At 30.9% G+C, this 21,741-nt stretch overlaps 2 protein-coding genes across 2 annotated transcripts; one reads left to right on the top strand and one right to left on the bottom strand.

Moving 5' to 3' along the window:
* The first annotated feature begins 432 nt into the window (after positions 1-432).
* Positions 433-21,459, top strand: LOC113381413. The gene is made up of 12 exons (XM_026620338.1): positions 433-464; positions 582-1,305; positions 1,451-1,673; positions 2,026-2,138; positions 2,495-2,601; positions 2,673-2,962; positions 8,551-8,629; positions 11,740-12,460; positions 13,067-13,292; positions 13,373-13,485; positions 15,016-15,122; positions 21,090-21,459. Exons 1-12 carry the CDS (start codon positions 433-435, stop codon positions 21,388-21,390), a joined length of 3,036 nt encoding a protein of 1,011 aa, XP_026476123.1. The 3' UTR covers positions 21,391-21,459.
* LOC113381411 (zinc finger protein 60-like) lies at positions 17,646-18,897 on the bottom strand. Its single transcript, XM_026620337.1, has 2 exons — positions 18,756-18,897; positions 17,646-18,613 (listed from the first exon to the last, which is right to left on the bottom strand). The coding sequence occupies exon 2, from the start codon at positions 18,406-18,408 to the stop codon at positions 17,656-17,658; it is 753 nt and encodes a 250-aa protein (XP_026476122.1). The 5' UTR covers positions 18,409-18,613; positions 18,756-18,897; the 3' UTR covers positions 17,646-17,655.
* Positions 21,460-21,741: the final 282 nt, after the last annotated feature.

Here is a 21,741-nt window from a genome sequence, read left to right as displayed (position 1 = left end):
ATGCTTCAATAGAATGACAACTCTTGCAGGCAAAGCCGTCCATTTTGTATGGTATATCTATGAAACCTTGTAACGTAGCTCCCACGTAACGAACAAAACGTTGTATTTACGTGTAAGCCAAAACAGTTTATTAACGTAACGACGTTTCGTCTGTGTTATGTTATTTTAACTTTTGTGGTTCACTAGAGTTTTGGAAAAAATTGTACAAATTTAAATAACCTATAATATTGCATTTCAAGCGACTTTTTTGACACGTACAAATCGACCCGCTCTAATATATATTAAATTATCTCATTTCAGATTATATTAATGACAGTGAATAGTAGCATTTAAAAAATGAGAACAGTATTATTAAATTTATCATTATTATTATTAATAATAAATGGACAAAATGCTGAAAAACCAAAAAGACAAAAGAATATTTTGTGCATCATGGCTATGGCATCGCCGAGTCACCACATTTGGTAAGAAAAATAAATCTGCTAATAACGTAATTGTAAATGTATATAGAATCTTTCCAGATTTTTATACATTTTCTTTATATGTAATATACTGAACATGCAACTTACCTTTTTCCTTAGGAACAAAGCAATAATGCAAACCCTGGCATCTAACGGCCACAATGTGACAGCCCTGAGTATAGACACTGATGAAACATCTGGTCCCAACATACACTACTTAAAAATAAACGGCGTGTACGAATCCTTGTATTCAGGAGACGAACCATTTGATTTACTCGAATTCTCCAAAAAATCACTCATAGGAATCACCGTGGACACTGCCAAATGGTTCCTCACAGTCTGCAGAGCCTCTTTAAGATCAGAAGGGGTACAAAGGTTACTAGAGTACCCTAAAGACTTCAAATTCGATTTAGTCATATTCGACTACACAAACTTACCATGTCTCCACGGATTTGTATCCAGATTCAATTCTCCTCCACAAATAGGCATAACTGCTTTTGCCAATCCACCACATACAAGCGACTTGGTGGGGTCACCAAATTTCGTATCACTAAAACCCCATTACACGACCACCATGGGGTCAACAATGTCTTTTCTGGAGAGGCTCTACAACTCCCTCCTGTACTCAGTGGAGTTGGTGCAGAGGAGGATGCTCATCTGGTGGGTAAGAAATGAGGTTAGAGAAGTTTTTGGTGATGACGAGTTGGATGTTGGTGCTTTGGAGAAGGAGGTCGAGTTGGTTATGGTTAATAGTCATCCAGGAATGGATGTGCCTGAGCCGGTGTTGCCTAATGTGATACAGGTTGGGGGGTTGCAGATTAAGGAACCAAAAGCTCTACCAGAGGTAAGGAATAGTAAAGGAATAAAATTTCTTTGAAGTTATAATTGTAACCGGCAACACCGTATGTATTTTTTTCTTTCATTCCATTAATGTCTTCTGAATGTTCTATTATAATATTGTTTTCTATAATCTATTATTAATTATCTAGGATCTCAAGAGGTTCCTGGAGTCTTCAAAAAAGGGTTCCGTACTCTTCAGCCTCGGAACCAATATGAAAAGTGAAATAATCGGCGAGGAAAAGATCAGCATGTTCATCAACGCAATTTCGAGGTTCCCCGAGTACAACTTTTTATGGAAAATCGAACTAGAAAACAGGACTTTCCCGAAAAATCTGATGGTGCGGAAGTGGTTGCCACAGAATAATGTCTTAGGTAATAATGATAATAATAAAAATATAAAAAGTAACTAGGTGTTAGATTTTCTTAAAATCTTTATATTTAATCTTTAAAGTAAAACCTCATGCAAATTCCAGATAGGTAATAATTAATGTTAAATGTTAACAAAAACGTTTATAGATGCTTTTTTATTCATATATAAAGGAATTTATTTAAAATGAATATGAAACTTTATTTCATATTAGCTATATTTCAAGAAAGGTGTCTCTTGTCCAATAAGCTTAAGACGCCTTAAGAATAGATTATACATCAGAAAAAATATGCGTAAATTAGGCAACAGATATATGTTGCCCAACAGGTAATAAATAAAGAATTATTTATATTTCAGCTCATCCCAATATAAAACTGTTTATAACTCATGGGGGCTTATTGAGTTCTCAAGAATCGACATGGCACGGAGTACCCATCATTGGGATGCCCTTTTTCGTCGACCAGCACACGGTAATAAATCTTATATATAAAATTCTTCTCTATAGTATAATATATTGTATTCTATATATAATATATTGTTTGCTTAAATCTTATCAAGATCATGTTTCTTGACAGATGTCCTGAAGATGGGACGTACCTAGTACCAAAACGTCGACAGTAAATAAATAAATAAAGAAATAGTTTATTAAAAAACTTTCTTTGTTTTTTATACTTTTTGGATTCTTGTTCGAAACTCCACAAAATATTCACAAATCCAAGACTCCATATATATATATATATATATATATATACGAGTATATATATATATATATATATATATATATAATGGTTTCTTACATCGATATTTTTTCATTTTATTTTTTTAGAATGTGCAAAAGTCCGTGGACGCTGGTGTCGGCGAAAAATTGGACTTTTTCCAACTCACCGAAGAAATTGTTTATCAGAAAATTAAAATGATATTGGAAAATACCAGGTAATAATAATTATCTATTATTAATTTTTATTATGACCTCAATTAATTACCAAAAAGTATATAATTTTTAGTTACCGTCAAAAGATGGCGCTGCGTTCGTCGCGTTTCCGCGATCGCCCGATGCATCCGCTACAAGAGGCGACATGGTGGTGCGAATACGTGCTAAGGCACAACGGAGCCCCCCACCTGAAGTCCCTGGCGGCAGTTATGGAGGCCCCCGCACTCTTCATGTGGGATCTGATGCTCGTGTGGCTTGGAATATTTTTGGGAGTCGCATTTTTGGTAGTCTTTGGGCTCAGGAAGATCTTTAGGAGAAAAGAAGTTACAAATATTAGACGAAAAGAGTTTGAGGAGAAAAAAATTAGATAAATATATGGTTTTTAGGAAAATGTGAAGATTAGTTCAATTTTATTTGGTGGATGTTGTTTTTGTTGAAAATATTTGTTGTTGATATTTTTTGTGGCACGTTTGTGGCAGTGTTCGAAATGTACAGAGTAAATATTTTTTAATATTTTTTGTTTCATTTATATACAACCACACACATTCATAAACATTTCTACATATTCACGTTTGTACACATTTATACTCGTTTATACACATTTTTAAACTCATTCATAAATATTTATACCCATTCATAAAAACAATTTTTTTTAATTTATACACATTTTTTTCACATTTTTACACGTTTTCATATTTTTTTAAAAAAAATTCTTAACATTAATTTACGTTTATACAAAATTCTTCGAAATAATTACATTTTAGCAGATTTATATACAATTATTTTTTTTGAAAATTTAGGGCTGTACCTTATAAAAAATTAAAATAAAGAGAATTGGTTCCAAATTCAAAAACTAGTGGTGTATGACATCGTGCCTTAAGGCAAATTGCTGGAACTTACCGTACCATAATAAAATATTCCAAGAATAAAATTTGGTAAAAAAAATTAAAAAAATACTTTCTCCAAAAGCAATAGTTTCTTCAACACAAGCAGAATGTTTTTTGAATCATTCAAATCGGATGCTCAAACTCTCAAATTCAAGTATTTGCATATTTAGCTCCGTATCTCCAAAACGGCTAGACCTGCCTTTGCCAAAATCTAATCACCACTTTTCCCCATCATTACGAATTGAATATTTTTTGGATCATTCGAGTCGGATGCACAGTTCTCTCAAAAACACGATTTATATTTTCTGCACTCTTTGCTTCGTATCTTCGAAACAGCTGGACCTACCTGTGCCAAAAACTAATCAGCACATGTCCCTATCAATAGGAATCAAATGTTTTTGAACCATTGAAATCGGTTGATCCGTGTGTCCGAAAACGTACACGAAAAACTATATCTATACATACACATCCATTTTTTCTAAGGTATGCAAAAATGTTCAGAAACCTTTAAAACCAGAAGATATGCAAAATTTTCAACTTTAGATTTTTCGATTTTTGGATGATTATAATAATTTACTGGAAGTTAATATTAGGTTTGGCCAACCCTTAAATAAAAGTTACGTGTTTTGAAGTTAAATTTAAGCTTTTCCAGAAATTCAAGATAATCTTGATCGAAATTCGACGAAAAACATTTATTGAAAGAGGGATGAAAAATTATGCAGTTACTAAAATAACTACTTAAGGGTGGCCAACCCTCACCACTTAGGGGTAGGTGAAATAAATAATGGCTCTGATCTCAATCAAACTGAACGTGATTAAAAAATTTCATAAAAATTAGTCAAACCGTTTCAGATGAGTATTGCGACAAACAACATGATATTACTATATTATTTTATATATTTCGGTAATTTCCGGTAATTCCCCTAAATTACACATATTTAAGTTAAATTATAAAATATTGATTCGTCATCAAATATCATTTAGTTTCCAATAATAATTATAAACAAGAAAAACAACAATAGATAATGAAATGCAAATGAACAAGTCATCGTGGATATTAGAACAGTGTTTATCAAAACGCGGTTCATGGGTTTAAATACATAATTGAAACTTTTTCTCATACAAATAAATGCTCTGCTAACAAATGAAGGTGATTTAGAAGATTTCTAATGGCAATACAAAAACCCCAATTAAATAAGTAGTTAATTAGTAAAAAGCTTTATTATTAACTTTAATTAAGAGACAAATTAATAAACATCTGCATAGGATAAATAAAATAGCAATACCAAGACAAGTCGACATTTATGGACCGATTCTGCCGCACATCAGACCAATGTTTTGGCATGGCTATGTAATGAAGAACTTTCCATACTAAATATTGACAAAAGCCATGTGGTTGCTCTGCAGTCAGGCGTTTTTCTCAGGTTGTCAGGTGGAAAACTTAACCTAGAAACCGCACAACTGTCAAAAAAACGATCTTAGATAACAGGGTATTTCTGACTCAGCTTCCACAAAGCACGTTGCAGTGTATGAGTAAAACGCCTGAATGCACAGCAAATACATAACATTTTGACAGAATTCAGTGTAATTCAGTCGACTTGCCATAGCATTGATCTGTTGTGTGGCCCAGAATCGGCCCATTAAGGTATGGTTTCCAAGAAAATGTTTTATTTCACAAGATACTCTTATAGTAGCATATATTGAGATTTCTTTTATCTTATAGCTAGATAGAAAATCGTAACTAAAAGGTCATCAGCAATTTCACTAATAAGGACTAACTTCAAGATTATTTTAATTAAAGACTAACTTCAAGATGGCGTATTTCAGGGTCCTTAACTTTACTAAAGCTATGGCAGCGCCTCCTTTCGGTTATTATTGTGCATAATTTGGATTTTAATTTGACTATATGCGATAAATAAAATATAATAATGAAAATAAAGTAAAATGCAAGAGTTAATTTGAGAAAAACAAATCTTGCTAAAATTTTTGCTACACTTTTAAACTTTTAAAAGAAATTCTAGTATTTTACGTTAAACTATAATAGAACTTAAAACAATTATTAGTTTTTGAACACAATTGTGCTTTAATTATATTAATAATATATTAATATAATAAATTATTAAAAATATCTCATACTTAGTTTCATTCATTCGTAACAAAAGAACTTGTTTATTTGCAAAATATATTTATAAATAAGCATGGAAATTTCTTTTTGTATATTTAAGATAATTGTATTATAGTAATTATCATTTGTATGTAATTATTATTATAAAATTGTTACAACCTCATTATCATCCTTATCGTCTGATAAGCGAATTATCTAATTTGATAAAAAAAACTAATTATAAAACAAACAAAATTATCTCTAATAAATACATATTAAAAAAAAATTATAATTGTGTTTTTCAAAACAAAATATATAAACTTTTGTAAAACTTAATCACAGTGTAAACTGTAAACTAAATTACTCAGGGCAGGGGAAGAAAACATCCCACAAACACATAACATTTATTTATTTTTTTCATTTTTTTATTTAATAAATTCTCAAACAGAAAATTAGTCTTCTCTAGAAAATCCGACTTGATAAATTTATGTTTATCGACGTCTCAAGTCATTCTAAATCGCTTGAGACCAAATTTGCAAAAACTTTTTTGTGTCCGTATATGTACGTGACCTTTCCTTGTTGTTTTCTTAAAACCGGCTGAACGGATTATGAAACTTAAAATCCATTCGGTAAAACTTGATAAAGACGAGTGTTTATTTAGAAAATTTTAGCTAAATAGCTAATTTTAATTTCTTACTATTTAAGCTGATTATTTATACATATAGGTATGTTTATGCACCTTGCCTTATGACAAAATGCTACTTACACCTAGTTTATTCACTCATTCAGAACAATAAATGTGCACAATAAAAATAGCAAAGAAAAATAACAGTTAAAAAAATAATAAGTGGAGAAAAAATAAAAATATAAAATAATTAATATTGGTTAACAATGGTGCCAACTCTGAAGTATAATAATGGGCCAAAAATCGAAAATGAAACTTTTTGCATATTTTCACGTTTCAGTTGTTTCTGAACGTTTTGACATACCTCAGGAAAAATGGATGCATGTGTGTGTGTATCCGTATGTGTATGTGTGCGGATACAAATTTCCGTCGAGGATTTCGGGAACACGGATCAACCGATTTGAATAATTCAAAAAACATTCGATTCGTATTGATAAAGAGGCGTGCTGGTTAGTTTTTGGCAAAGGCAGGTCTAGCCGTTCCGAAGATACGAGGCAAAAAGAGCCCAAAATCGTAATTCAGTTTTTGAGAGAACGGAGCGTCCGATTTGAATAATTGAAAAAACATTTTATTTGTATTGAAAGAAAAGGCAGGTCCATAGGTTATGAACTCTCAATAAAAAAAGTTGAAGAAATATCATTTGGCGGTAAAAATATTCATTAGACATATGCACGTCAAATTATCAGATATTTTATACAGATTTCAATAGTGTGTCATTTTTTTGGGTTGCGTACCAAGATTTTGAATTTTGAAGTTCATTCATATGGTTCAAACAAATGTCCTCGTCAGTATGGAATAACCGATTTGTCTGATTAAAAAAACATTCGGTTCGTACTCGATCGCAAGGTGTTTTTGCAAAAGGCACGTCTAGCCGTTCCGGAGGAATGGAGCGCAAAGCGTGTAAAAATGGTCATGCAGTTTTTGAGAGAACGGATCATCCAATTAGATTAATTCAACAAACCTTTTGCTTGTGCATACGGTGTGCAAAAAATGCTTTCACAAAAAAGAACAACACAAAAAATCGAAATGAAAATGTTAAAAAAAATCGAATTTTCAAAAAAAAATCAAAGAAATTTTCCATCATTTTCAGAAAAAAAATCTAAATTTTGACAAATTTCAAAAAATACCAAAATTTAGGAAAAAAACGATTTCTTACAAAAATTTGGAAACGCTTTGAAATTCTCAAAAAATCGAATATTTTAAAAAAATCCCAATTCACAGAAAATTTTAAAAAAAACATTTTTTTTCAAAAATTCCAAAAAATTCAAAATTTTGAAAAAAATTCAAAATTATCAAAAAAATTAAATTTAAAAAAAAATTAAACAAATTTCTTGTAAACATACACATAAGTTGTTTTTAAAATACGCTCGTCGCCCAATTTATTAAGCACTTATAAATTTACAGTATGTTTCCATAACAAATATTCTATTAAAAAAAAAATCTTATTGAAAGTATCTAAAACAATTATTGATTATTTTCATTCCTCGCTACGGGAAGTTCCAGCAATTTTCCTTAAGCTACGATGCCATACACCAATAGTTTTTCTGAAGTTGGCCACCACTGCCTATTATGCAATTGTCGTTGGCAATTAATTGAACGAGATTATATTAAACGAAGGCGACCATCAGTAGTACTAAGGTCACTTTCAGATACTCATCGACTTCATTTAACAATAAATAGTGTAAGGAAATGTTAGTTTGAGAAGTTTTTTATATGTCAAATATAGTTTAGGAACTTTTGATATAATTTTGGATTTTTAAAAAATATTTTTGTAAAAATTGTCCGGTGGAATGAATGTTTGTTTGAGGTTTGAGAAGTTGGAGATGTTGAAGTGTGAATGTTTAAGGTCTTAAGGACCTAAAAAATTAGTGTAATTTAAAATATTGATAAAAATCGTTAATTTATATAGTGTTTTTAAATATTAAAAATACTTAGAAAATATTTGATACAATTTTAAAATTTTTGGGATCATTTTTTTTATAAATTATTACATTAATATTTGTATAATAAATATTTGAAAATGCATTTTTTTTAACTTATAATTTGAAAATATGTTTTATGTAATTATATTTTTACAAAAATAAATATAAATAATTTTTTTTTCAGCTTCCATCCAAATTTTATGAATATGTCCTTTATAAATTAACCAAAGATAGTTTATAAATTACTATTATTTATTTAATAATAAATTATCCAACCATGTTTTTATCAAAAAATTGTTTAATTTTAACAATTTTTGCATTATTTATAATTAATACAAAATGTGATAATAAAGTTGTTAAAAAAAGTGAAACGAAATTCAAAGGAAACATTTTATGTCTGATGACGATTGCCTCACCCAGCCACCATATATGGTAAGTAAAAGTACTTTTTTGAGTATACCGAGTTGTAGTAGGGTCCCATGATAACAGATAATGTTATGAGGCATTTAATTTTGAACAAATTTTTCGAAATCACCATCTGAATTAATTAAGTGGTTTAGAAGTTATATAAGATGCTTGAAGTTTATGCAAGTACTTATTTGAGTCATGTTAAATTGGATTTTTAGATACCAAGTTACTGTAGGGTGTTTTGTTTTTGGAAAAAGTAGTATTAGATACTTTAATTTTATACAAGTCCTATACATCATTCATACCAAACAAATACACTTCTAACACACTCGAACCGAATATAATTCTTAACTCTTTGGGGACGGCTGTCCACCTGAGTGGACAAACACACTCTGTGAGGCACAGGCTATTTTATAAACAATGACTCAGTTTGCATCGAAAAGTTGAATAAATTATATATAGTAGTGATAAACAGTGTTGTATTTTGAAAATAATTTTAAGTTATTTTAGCAGTATTTTTAGCCTTTTTCTTTGCTATATAGTCTTTTTTTAAATATTAAAAACGACCGAGCGCTTTTAAATATGTCAAAATAAACTAGCTATGCATTTTGGAAATTGTTTTAAACGTTACCATTCGTTATAAAATGATCAAAAATAAATTAATATTTAAAATGCAGGTCCTTCAATGACCACAAATTTTTATCAAACAAATTGCATTACACTCACAATGAAATAAAGTTTACAGCCAGTACAGTAGATTGTTTGAAATCGGTGCCGTCCCATAAGTGTTAAGTAGTTCAGAAGTTATATAAGATGCTTGAAGTTTATGCAGGTACTTCTTTGAGTCATGTTAAATTGAATTTTCACAGGATACCAAGTTATAAGCAGAAAAAATACATTTTTAAGTATACCGAATTGTAGCAGGTTATCATGATGTTAGACAATGTTATGAAGAATTTAATTTTATAATAAAGTTTCCGAAAACAGCGTCTAAATGAATAAAATGGTTTAGTTAATGCAGGTACTTCTTTGAGTCATGTTAAATTGAATTTATAGAGGATACCAAGTTATAAGTAGAAAAATACTTTTTTAAGTATACCGAGTTCTAGCAGGCCGTTATGATGTTAGACAATGTTATAAAGTTTTTAATTTTGAATAAATTTTCCGAAAACACCAGCTGAATTAATCAAATGGTTTAGAAGTTATGCAAGATATTTGAAGTTAATGCAGGTACTTCTTTGAGTCACGTTAAATTGAATTTTCAGAGGATACCAAGTTATAAGTAGAAAAAATACATTTTTGAGTATACCGAGTTGCAGTAGGGCACTATGATGTTAGAAATTTTTTTAAAGTATTTAATTTTGAACAAAATTTCCGAAAACATCATCTAAATTAATCAAATGGTTTAGAAGTTATGTAAGATATTTGAAGTTTACGCAGGTACTTATTTGAATCATGTTAAATTGAATTTTCACAGGATACCAAGTTATAAGTAGAAAAAAAATCATTTTGTGTACACCGAGTTGCAGTAGAGCACTATGATAAGGCGGCGTCCATTAATCACGTGAGGTGTTTAGGGGTAGGGGGGGTTTGACAAAAAATCACAATATATCACGTGAGGGAGGGAGGGATATAGTAAGATATCACGTGTATTTATTTTTTAACTGAATTTTTTTAAAAAATCAAACATTTTCAAAAAAAAATTAAACGTAAGATTATAACGTAACTAAAAATACATGTGATGTTTGGCGGGGGAGGGGGGGGTCCAAAAATCCTTAAAAACTGGCTCACGTGATTAATAAACGCCCCCTAATAGACTATATTATGAAGTATTTAATTTTGAACAAATTTTCTGAAAACACCATCCGAATTAAACAAATGGTTTAGAACTAGAAGTTATGTAAGATATTTGAAGTTTATGCAGATACTTCTGTGAGTCATATTAAATTGGATTTTTGCAGAATACCAAGTTACTGTAGAGTATTTTATTTTGGAAAAAAGTAGTAGTAAATACTACTAGGCGCAGATAAGTTACACACATGAAGTTGGCTGCGCAAGTACACTTTCGTATCGTAAACCTCTGGCGGATATAAATGAAACTAGTTATATATCTTTTTATATGTAAAAAAGGAGCTCGATATTATGTTAGGTATGATAAAACTATAAATTGGCTGTACGGATTTGGCCAGCCTTATCGTTAGTCTTGAAATATTCGTGCTAATAATCCAGAGATTGTGCAAAAGGTGAGAAACTATTTCAAAACCAGAGCCTGTCTAAAAGTTATTTTTAGTCTATGTTTTATTATAATCAACTTCATGTTGACGCCATATTTGTTTAATCAAATAGTCAAAGGCAAGGTATTAATCCATAATCTGTGTGATAATACGGTTGTGAATGAAAAGTTTAGCATCTAACACAACTCATACGATTATAGACCCGTAACATAACATTTCTATGTTGTCCGAGAATTAGCCCATAATAAATCAAATTACTACATAAAAATCAAATTGCTTCAATTAAAATTGAAACTTTAAATCGATCATGCACAATTACTTGTAATATTTTTTCGAAACAAACATACCTAGTGACGATGAGCAAAATCAAAACATAAATCCATAAATCACTTTTCCTTTCCATTAACATCATGCTTTTTTGTGAATTAGTGACTAGAGCCATATGGGTTTGCAACCAAAACTTTAACGTTCGATACCCGCCTCGGACAACCTGATGTCAAGCAGCAGTGATATCGACCTAAAAATATAGATAGTAATATGTTTGCAAGTGAAAATAGACCTCATCCGACATTGTTCCATCAATAAAAAGTTAATCAGAATTGTAGAAATTGTAATAATAAAATTTATTAATTTGAGATAGGTTAACCGTTTGGGTTGCCATTCGTTACTAGTTAAATTATGATTAGTCCAGTCATTTAAGCTTGACTTAGGTAAGATGTCAATACCATATGTAGGTTTTGGGACAACTTTAAGGTGTCAATATACAAGTATTTACAGACTTGTAGCTGGGTATCTCAAATTCCGAAGTGTACTTACTATAATGATTGGACTAGATTCCTTTTATTAATATGTAACAAACTAACATCAATTATTTCTATTAATAATTATTTTTTCCTCCAGGAATCGTTCCTTAATGGAAGCCCTAGCGGCCAAAGGCTATAACATAACTGCCTTAAGCGTCGACATAGACAAAGAGCCAGCGGCCAACCTGCACTACATTCTCATAGAAGACGTCTACAAAGCAATCTACGAAGAAGAAAACTTCGACCTGATCGCATACGCTTCCCTAGACATCTACTCCAGCATCTCCGACCTCATGAAATACTTCGCCATCTCCAATCGCGCCATTTTGAGATCTCAAGGTCTCCAAACCCTCCTACGCTACCCTGATGACTTCCACTTCGACTTGGTAGTATACGACTACAGCTCCTTCCCTAGCATCCTTGGTATCCTCCAAAAATTCCACAACCCTCCCGTGGTTGGCGTCAGCGCATTCATGAACCCTCCAAACACCTACGACGCATCTGGCAACCCCATTTTTGCTTCTTTGAAACCTTACTACGCAACAACCTTCACGCCGGTGATGAATTTCTGGGAGAGGTCAGTAAATCTGTTCTACTACGTGGTCGATAATTGGGCGAGGAAGAAGGATGTGGAGGATGCCCAGGAGCTGATGGAGAAGGTTTTTGGAAAAAGCGCTGGAAACGCAAGGGAGTTGGAGAGGAGGATCGAGTTGTTTTTGGTCAACGTGCACCCGTCGATAGATGTTCCTGAACCGCTGCTGCCTAACGTCATACCTGTCGGGGGGTTACAGGTTAAGCAACCTAAGGAAGCACCACAGGTAAGGGTAAAGATAATACAAATATAATTCATAATCAATACACCTTCAAATAATGATTCTGACTCGATAAATCCTGATTGTGAAAACTTATTGATTTATTATATCTCTTGTAACTTTTAAACAATTCTATTGTTATAAATGATGTATCAGACAAATTTATACAAAAGTTAGGGACCCATTCTGCCGCATAACAGACAAATGTTATGGCAAGGCCATGTTATGAAGAACTTTCCAAACTAAATATTGACAAAAGGCATGTGGTTGCTGTGCAGTCACATTTTTTTCTCAGGTTGTCAGATAAAAAACCTAACCTAGAAACCTCACAAATGTTAAAAAAACGATCTTAGATAATAGAGTCTTTCTGACCCAGCTTCATAACATACAAGTGAAGTTACAAGTTTATGTGTAAAACGCCTGAATGCACAGCAAATACATGCATTTTGAATGTATTCAGTATGATTCAGTAGCATAATGCATGGAAGTTGGAGTGTAACATGGCCTTGCCATAACATTTTTCTGTTATGCGGCAGAATCGGTCCCTTAATTTTGTACAACATTGACAATTTACGCTTTCTATTAACACCAACGTTTGTCTTTTCCTTTTAGGACATCAAACGGTTCATAGAGTCTTCCAAAAAAGGAGCCGTCCTGTTCAGCCTCGGTTCCAATGTGAAGAGCGAAATGTTAGGAGAAGAACGCATTCGAATGTTCATAAAGGCATTTGCAAAATTCCCCGATTATCACTTTTTATGGAAATTCTCTAACAAGGAGAAATTGAATTTACCTAAAAATGTCCTGTTGCAAGATTGGATGCCCCAAAACGACATATTAGGTAATACAAAATTATTAAAACTTAATAAAATAAAAACTGTTAAGAAATTGTTGGAATTATGATCAATTTTCAATTTCCAGGGCACCCAAAAACTGTACTATTTATGACACATGGTGGTCTCCTCAGCACCCAGGAGTCTCATTGGCACGGAGTACCCATGTTGGGGATACCGTTCTTTGCAGATCAGCACACAGTAAGAAAATTTATAAATATTTTAGCAAACTAGTGGTGCATAGCTCTAAACGCAAATTGCTGGAACTTCCCGTACCAAAAACTAAATCATTAAAAAATACTTTGCAACACTTTGAAAAAATTACATTTTTTGAGAAATTTTGAAATTTTTGTAAAAAAAATTGACTTTTTTATATTTCGATTTTCTTGTATTTTATTTTTTTTTTTGAAAATTTTAAACACTTTTTTAAGCAATAGCGCTGTATAGCTGATTTGGAGTCGAATTCGATGTATATATGTCTAGTGTTCATTTTTGAGGGGTCAAATGGCATTATTTTTTACTTTTTCTATTGGATCTCCGGAGACGCTGAACCTGCTTTTACAAAAATTTTACCAGTTGTTCATATCGTCAACACAAGTAAAATGTTTTCTGAATTATTTAAATCGGACGTTTCGTTATCTCAAAAACTAAAATACCATTTTTCGCACTTTTTGCCCCGTATCTTCGAACCGGCTAGACCTGCCCTTGTCAAAAACTTATGAGCACATCTACTCCTCATCAGTAAGAATTATACAAGGAGTAGGAGTACGTTTTTTGAATAATTCAAATCGGCTGATCCGTGTTCCCGAAATAGTCGACGAAAATTTGTATCCGCACGCACACACACACTCACACATAGATATATTTTTTCTAAGGTATGCCAAAATGTTCAGAAACTTCTGAAATGTAAAGATCAATTAAAATTTTCATTTTAGATTTTTTTGCGATTACTGTAGGAAGTTAATTAACGTGTCGAAGAAGTTATATGTGAAAAAATCCTATTTGCTAATTTTATATTTTCTCGACGTTTCAAGTCGTATTGAATCGTTCGACATCAAAATTGGGAAAAGCATGAGTTTGTATTTGCAGTTTTGTACCTTTTTCAAAACAGACTGCACCGATTTAAAAACTTTAGAAATCTTTCGACCAGAATTTGCTTTTATTAGTTTTGCGCCGCGATTGATATCTTTATACAAGAAATTTCTTTAAGTAGCCATTTTTTATGAAAAGCAAATAAATGCATCCGTGCGAAGTAGTCGACGTTTTTGCCAAAAACCATGAACCAAATTAAAAAATTTCAAAAATTGATTAAAACATTGATTAAAACTTGCTTTAAGGCAAAATGCCACTTACACCTACAGCTTTTGTTTATAAAAATAATAGTTTTATTAGTTTCATTAAATTCATATGTACGCTTGCCATGCATATCCAAGCCTAAGTTAAAATGTATCATACATAATGTATGGGCAAGCGTTCTGTTAGGTTAGGACGGCATGGCAAGTCTCGTGATTTTTTTTAGAATTCAATCTATCAGTCCATTATGTATTCATTGCAACAACTTTGGAAGTTCCAAATCCCAATTGGTATTAAATTTTAGAAATGCTAAATCCTAATTGTACTTGATTATGTCTATTAAATTATTTACACATTCAGGGGAGGACCAATAAACTTGTTTGTTTTAAGACAAAATGCCACTTACACCTAGTTATACAAATTTGTTTTTATTTGCAGAACATGAAACGTTCGATTGATGCTGGAGTAGCTGAAAAACTAGACATTTTTAATTTATCCGAGGAAGCTATCATTGCCAAATTGTCGAGGATGCTCTCTGAACCCAGGTAACAACAATTTATAAATGAATATATATATATATATATATATATATATATATATATATATATATAACTAGCTGACCCGCCAAATGTTGTTTTGCCATAAAAAAATTATTGTAATAATAATTCTAAGTATAAAATGCTTAGTACGAAAATAACTAACTGATTGCAAATGTGGTGCATAAGTGAAAGAAGCAGCTACCAAAAAATACATGAATAGTTTACCCACTGCCAAGCACGCCACATATAAATGTCCTTTAATAGTCTTTGCAAGAGCCAACTTAATCTAAAACTCATTATATTTAAATGAATACTGCAATACAAAATGAAAATAAAAATACAACAAAAACAGTTCACAAACGACAGCAAACATTTTCAAAAAATGAATAACCATTTTCTAAAGAAAGAGACATTCGTTTTTTGGAAATGTCAAATTAATCACAAAAGATTTAAAAAGCTAGGATGTAAGTTTATAAAAATTTTAAATTGTCTAGAAGCAAAAGGAAGAGCTACGTTTATTAATCCTAGAAAAAATTAAACAAACAAATAAATAAATAAAACATGAATCTGCAAATATTCTTAACTTTTTTTTCCAAATTACATATAATGCTTAGTATAATTATGAAATGTGTGTTTAAATTTACTCATATATGCTGAAAACATGGTTTTGATGTGGTTTGGATTTTTATTATTATAAATTGGCTTATTCATTTATTTAAAAATATATTGAGATTTTTTTCTATTATTTAATATTAATTAAAACATTGCAATCCACTTTAGTAATAGTCAGTAATTTAATCTTTAACAGTTCTGGAAAAAAGAGCTAAAAGAATTCTTTCAGTTTGTTGTCAAATTAGTGGTGTATGACATTGTACCTTAAAACTTAACTCAGACAAAATTTGATTTTTGAGAATTTTGAAATTTTTGAAAAAATTGACTTTTTTAAAAAAAAAAGAATTTTTGTTTAAATTTCGTAATATTTTGGAAATTTTGAACTTCTTTTCAAAGCAATCGCGCTGCTTTAGCTGCATGGACACGAAATATGGAAGCGCTTAAGCGCCGCGTCGCTGTCTTACGATCAAAGTTACGGAACCCATGTTAACAAAATCTATACGTATTATTAGAATCTCTAAAATAACTGATAATTTAAAGTGCATGTCTGCAAGGATCATTTTTGACCGCCAAATGGCATTTTTTTACTTTTTTTTACTCCATCTCCGAAACCGAAAGACCTGCCCTCCCAAAAATTTTATCGTGTTTCAGAAATCGTCAAATCGTTTAAGGTAAATCATCTAAGGTATACCAAAATGTTCAGAAACCTCTGAAACGTAAAGATATATCAAAAATTTCATCTTCGATGAAAAGACGTGCTAATTAGTTTTTGACAAAGACAGGTCCAGCGACTTCGGAGGTATGGAGCAAAAAGTGCTAAAAATGACAGCTTTTAGGAGAGCGGATCAACCGATTTGAATTATCCAAAAATCATTCAATTCGTAATGATAGGGAGAAGTGGTGATTAGGTTTTGGCAAAGGCAGGTTCAGCCGTTTCGGACATACGGAGCTAGATGTGCAAAAAATTGCAATTTTTGAAAGTAATAAGCATCCGATTTGAAGATTCAAAAAACTTTCTGCTTGTGTTGACGGAACGATTGCTTTTGAGATTTTTTTTTAATTTTCACAAAATATTTTTTTTAATATCGAAAATTGTACGAATTTTAATTTCAATTCGGTCTTAAATTCTAAAGCTCACTTATATACATAAAATAAATAATTTTAACTTTGCAATTCAGTTTATATAATTCTTAAAAATATTAGACAATGTCCTTCTTGTTAAATTCGAATGATTGAATTTTACTTACATTTTGGGTTTTATTTCATTCTCAGTAAATACATAAAAATTATAGTATTTACAATAATATATTTGAACACATTTAATAATCCTCAAATACTTCATTTGCCTTTATTTGCTGAAAGTTCCAGCAACTTGCCTTAAGGCACGATTAAACTAGTTTAATCTAAGAATTGGTCCCTAAATCTAGACTTGTTGCAAAGAAGATGAAGTAGATTAAATTAATCCTTTATAAAAAAAAATAGACCGGATAGTTTATCATCAGATGGTATTATTATAAAGATAATGAAAAACTAATAACTCATATGATTATAGACCCATAAATTAATCAAAAATTGGCCCATAAGTCTAGACGATATATAGCACATTGAATCATTTTTTTCTAAAGAAAATAGACAGGTGTGTTTATCATCAGATGGTATTATTATATATTGACTCATTTGCTTAAAATTAAAAAATCTTCTCAAGTGCTTTTCAATATTATAAAGAAATCAACAAAATTTATAAATAAAATATCATAAACCATAATATAAATTAAGTTTATTAATAATTATATTAAGACATTATTTAAAAAAGTGCATAAAACAATATTTCTTATAAAAAAATCACAAGAACGACTAAAATTCATAATAAAACATAACAATGATTATGCTTAAAACTATAATATATAAAAAAGGCACATCGTTACAACTACAAAACTTTCTTCTCATTATGTAGTTCCTTCGTGTGTCTTCTAAGACCCACTTTCTTTGCAAACGACTTCGAACAAATCGCACATTCATAACAATCCCCATCCACATGCACTTTCAAATGTCTATCCAAAAACAACTTCAAGGCAAACCATCGATTACAAATAATACACTCAAACTTCTTATCGTGTAAAGCCAAATGCTTCACCAAAGCAGCTCGTGTTGAATATGTGTTTCCACACACTTCACATTTAAGCCTCGCATAGTAATGTACTAGCTCATGTTTATCCAACAAGTCTTTTCTGGTAAACTCTCTAAAACAAATTTTGCACTCATGCAACCTGCTCTCGGTGTGCAGAAGCATGTGGAACTCCAAATACTTTTCTAAGGTGAAAAATTTATTACAAACCTTGCACTCGAATTGTTTGGCAGTCGTGTGAGACTTTAGGTGGTTGGATAAAACATACTGACTCGAAAAGCCTTCATCACAAAGCATGCACTTGAATCGTTTCGTATTGTTGTGGTTCATTTCATGGTAGACGAGTGCTGAGTTGTGTGGGAAGATTTTGAAGCATATTTTGCAGCAGAGGGATGGTTCTTGTTTGACTTCATCGATTGTCACCTCGGATTGTAGGAATCTTTGTAGATAAGTGTTGTCTTGTGATTCTTGTTTTATGTGAATTGAATCAGGGGTAATAGATTGAGGTGTGGATGTTTCCTCTTGGGGTTCTGATTTTATCACCAATTTATTCATATTTATAGATATATAAACCACTGCTTAAAGTGCAAAGGAGGTATCTAAATCTTACCATCTGTTTCATGTGTGTACACTTTACACAATGGTAATAAAGCACCTTATAACAACTTTATTGCCATTCAAATTTAATAAATTTGGTGTCTTCACAATTTCAATTAATAATTGAACGCCATTTTGTAATTTAACAAACTTGAAGTTCAGTCTTGAAAATAAATAAAAATACTTACTATTGAATTAAATCAATGCAATCAAAACATCTACATGCTTTGCATTTACTTTTAGTCTTCCACGTTTTAAATTAACAATATAATAAAATTATTATTAAGACAATGTAACCACCTTACCTAGCATTTAGATACACCCAACAAGTTTATTACAATACACTGTTATTATCCACCAAATCAATATATTTCAATGACTAACATAACTAGCTTTATGTTTAAAATGTCTTTTCACCCTGCCATGCTTTAATTTATTTAATTTTTATTAAACAACATTTTCGTTTTAAAACTTACTGAACACTAAACGTCAAATAAAAGCGTGCTTCCATAGGCAAAAGAAGAGAAGGGAGTGCCTCATGTGTTAAAGGTTTGACATGCTGCGGTTATCAAGCACTAGCGCCACTAGTGAGTTAATTTGTAAACTGAATGTGAATTAAATGTTTGTTTGGTGAATATTTTAATATAGTTGTAAATGGTAATTTTCCTGAAGCAAGCATGCATACATGAATTTTACGATATGCATAAATAATTAATAACTTAATCAATAAGAATTGAAATATAGTTAATTTTGTACTTGTTCAACTATGTATATAGCTATTTTGATGAAGTTTGTATCGTTTATTTTAAATATAAAGTTTTCGCTTTTACTAAAAACTAATCAATTTCCAATTGATATCTGTATTTGTTTTATTTTTCATAGCAAACTATACAATAAGTACATTCAGCTACAATTGTGGACAATTTGATGGCACCTTCTGTTATTATATCGTTAAATTTTTTAGTTAATTGCAAGAAATGATTCATTACATGCTTCAGCTTTAATTTATATCTTTCAAACAAACTTATAATATCTGTAATTGTACTAGTTATAGAGCACCAGCACTTTTCGCAGGAATATAATATTTTATAATATCAATTATTTTATTTCCAACCAGTTTAGTTTTACTCTCTTATCTATGGTTCAGATCAAGAATATTATCAAGTTTTATGAAGATCATCAAAATAGTATATCATCAATTAATTTTAAAGAAACGGTCGACTTGGTCATTGTCAAAAACTAATTGATTTTTCAAACTCGGTACAGGATTTTAAGCAAAAATCTAGGTAGACGAACAATTGTGCATTTATAAAGAATAGGCTGCTAATTATAAAAAATAGGCTTGGCTGATCATCGAATAAAACATTATTAAGAATCTTTTCAAGTTTTATGAAGATCATCAAAATAATGTTTCATCAATTAATTTTAAAGAAACGGCCCTTTTGATATTTGTCAAAAACTAATTAACACTATTTATAACTAAAATCTTTTGAACAGTTTTTGATTTTTCAAAATCGGTTCAGGAGTTTTGGAAAAACGTAAGCAAAGAATTTTGCTCTTATCTGCTAATTATGAAAAATTGACTCAGCTAATGGCGATTTAATTAATAAGAATTGATTTTTAGCTATTTAAACAAAATTCTTAGCTTTTATTTTAAAAATCAAGTTTAGCTTTTACGAAAAACTAATCAATGCGATTTGCAATTGTAATAAATTTTAAACAAACTTATAAATTCTATGAGTGTACTAATTTTAGAGCACACTTTTTGCAAGATTATAATATTTTAGCATGTTAGTTCAGATCATGTTTTTCTATCACAATACAAAGTTTCATCAAAATTATCAAAATAGTTTTTCAGCAATTAAATTTAAACAAACAGCCCTCATGGTCTTTGTCAAAAACTATTTAACAATATACAACTATTAAATTTTGAAGAATTTTTGATTTTTCAAAATCGGTTCAGGATTTTTGGCTAAAATCTAGACCAGTACCGCGCCATCCATATATAAATAAGCATATAAGGCGCCACCCCTGTCTTTATAAAAAAAGTAATTTCACATATATTCGATATTAATATTATAATTTAGCTATCAGGCAACATCATAACACGTGAAAATATACATGAAAAACTTTTTTTACTTGATTTCTACATTGTTGGTTTGTTTTGGAAAATAGAATTTAGAAAACAGGTGTAGCCCCTTTGGCACGCCACACAGGTTGGAACCCACGTTTTAGACAAACAATTAAACACCTATCTGCTAATTATAAAGAATAGTCTTGGCTGATCGTCAAGTAAAACTAACCAACATGATTTCTATTCAAATGGTTTTGATGAAAAATTTTGAAATCAGTGCAGTCGTTTTTGGCTCATCATACTCGAACTTTTTCCAATTTCCGTATCAGATGATTCAGAATGACTTGGAATGATTTCTGTCTCTATCTTATCTTTTTTTTTCTTCATCTTAACGTTATTTATCTCTCCCTCTCTCTCTCCCTGTCTACCCCTTCCTCTCTTCCTCACTCTCTCTCTCTCTGTTATATGATCTAATATCAGACAATAAAACCAGATAATCCAATTTTCTTCATTTCTACATATTTTTTTCATCTGTTTATTAATCACAATAAAAAATTTCTTCTAGTTATCAAGAAAAAATGACCATCAGATCCACTCTCTTCCGAGATCGCCCTCAACATCCACTACAAGAAGCAGTTTGGTGGTGCGAATACGTACTAAGGCACAAGGGGGCACCGCATTTGAAGTCTCAAGCAGTATCTATGTGCCCCTTTGCACTGTTTATGTGGGACTTGCTTCTAGTTTGGCTAGGAGTCTTTTTAGGAGCCCTATTTTTAGTATTTTATGGAATTAAGAAGATCTGTTGTGGGAAGGAGAAAGATTTGAAAGCTAGCGAGGTGTTGAGGAAGGTGAAGAAGACGAATTAATAAATAAATATATATATATATATATATATATATATATAAATATATGTATATATAATTATGATATTAATATTAAGTAAATAAATAAAAAAAGAGTGCGCGTAAGGATCACACGCGATTGAAGTAAAACTTTTAATATTGTATGAGTAGGCAATTAAGATAAAAATAAAAAAAACATCATATTTGAATTTTAAAAATCATCTTTTAATAATCATATAACATCAATAATAATAAGATCTCCTGAGCATCGGCACAGCTGTCCTACTGATATTAAGAGTTTGAATATGATGTGAAGCTTTCTTCCTAATTTTGTTACCTATCTTACCGGGAAATTCAAACCATAAACGTAGAAGT

The sequence above is a fragment of the Ctenocephalides felis genome, unplaced genomic scaffold (genome assembly GCF_003426905.1).
Source record: "Ctenocephalides felis isolate EL2017-DRISC unplaced genomic scaffold, ASM342690v1 CF-g0.4_SCAFFOLD_02873, whole genome shotgun sequence".
Classification (NCBI taxonomy): domain Eukaryota; kingdom Metazoa; phylum Arthropoda; class Insecta; order Siphonaptera; family Pulicidae; genus Ctenocephalides; species Ctenocephalides felis.
This window is presented reverse-complemented; position numbering and strand designations above follow the sequence as displayed.

Excerpts from the sequence above, each read along its gene's own strand:
- LOC113381413 (XM_026620338.1), top strand. The coding sequence starts at position 433 with ATGGCTATGGCATCGCCGAGTCACCACATTTG. Across the intron at positions 2,139-2,494 it reads TTTTCGTCGACCAGCACACG|AATGTGCAAAAGTCCGTGGA; the intron begins GTAATAAATCTT and ends TTATTTTTTTAG. Across the intron at positions 13,486-15,015 it reads TCTTTGCAGATCAGCACACA|AACATGAAACGTTCGATTGA; the intron begins GTAAGAAAATTT and ends TTTTATTTGCAG.
- LOC113381411 (XM_026620337.1), bottom strand. The coding sequence starts at position 18,408 with ATGAATAAATTGGTGATAAAATCAGAACCCCAAGAGGAAACATCCACA.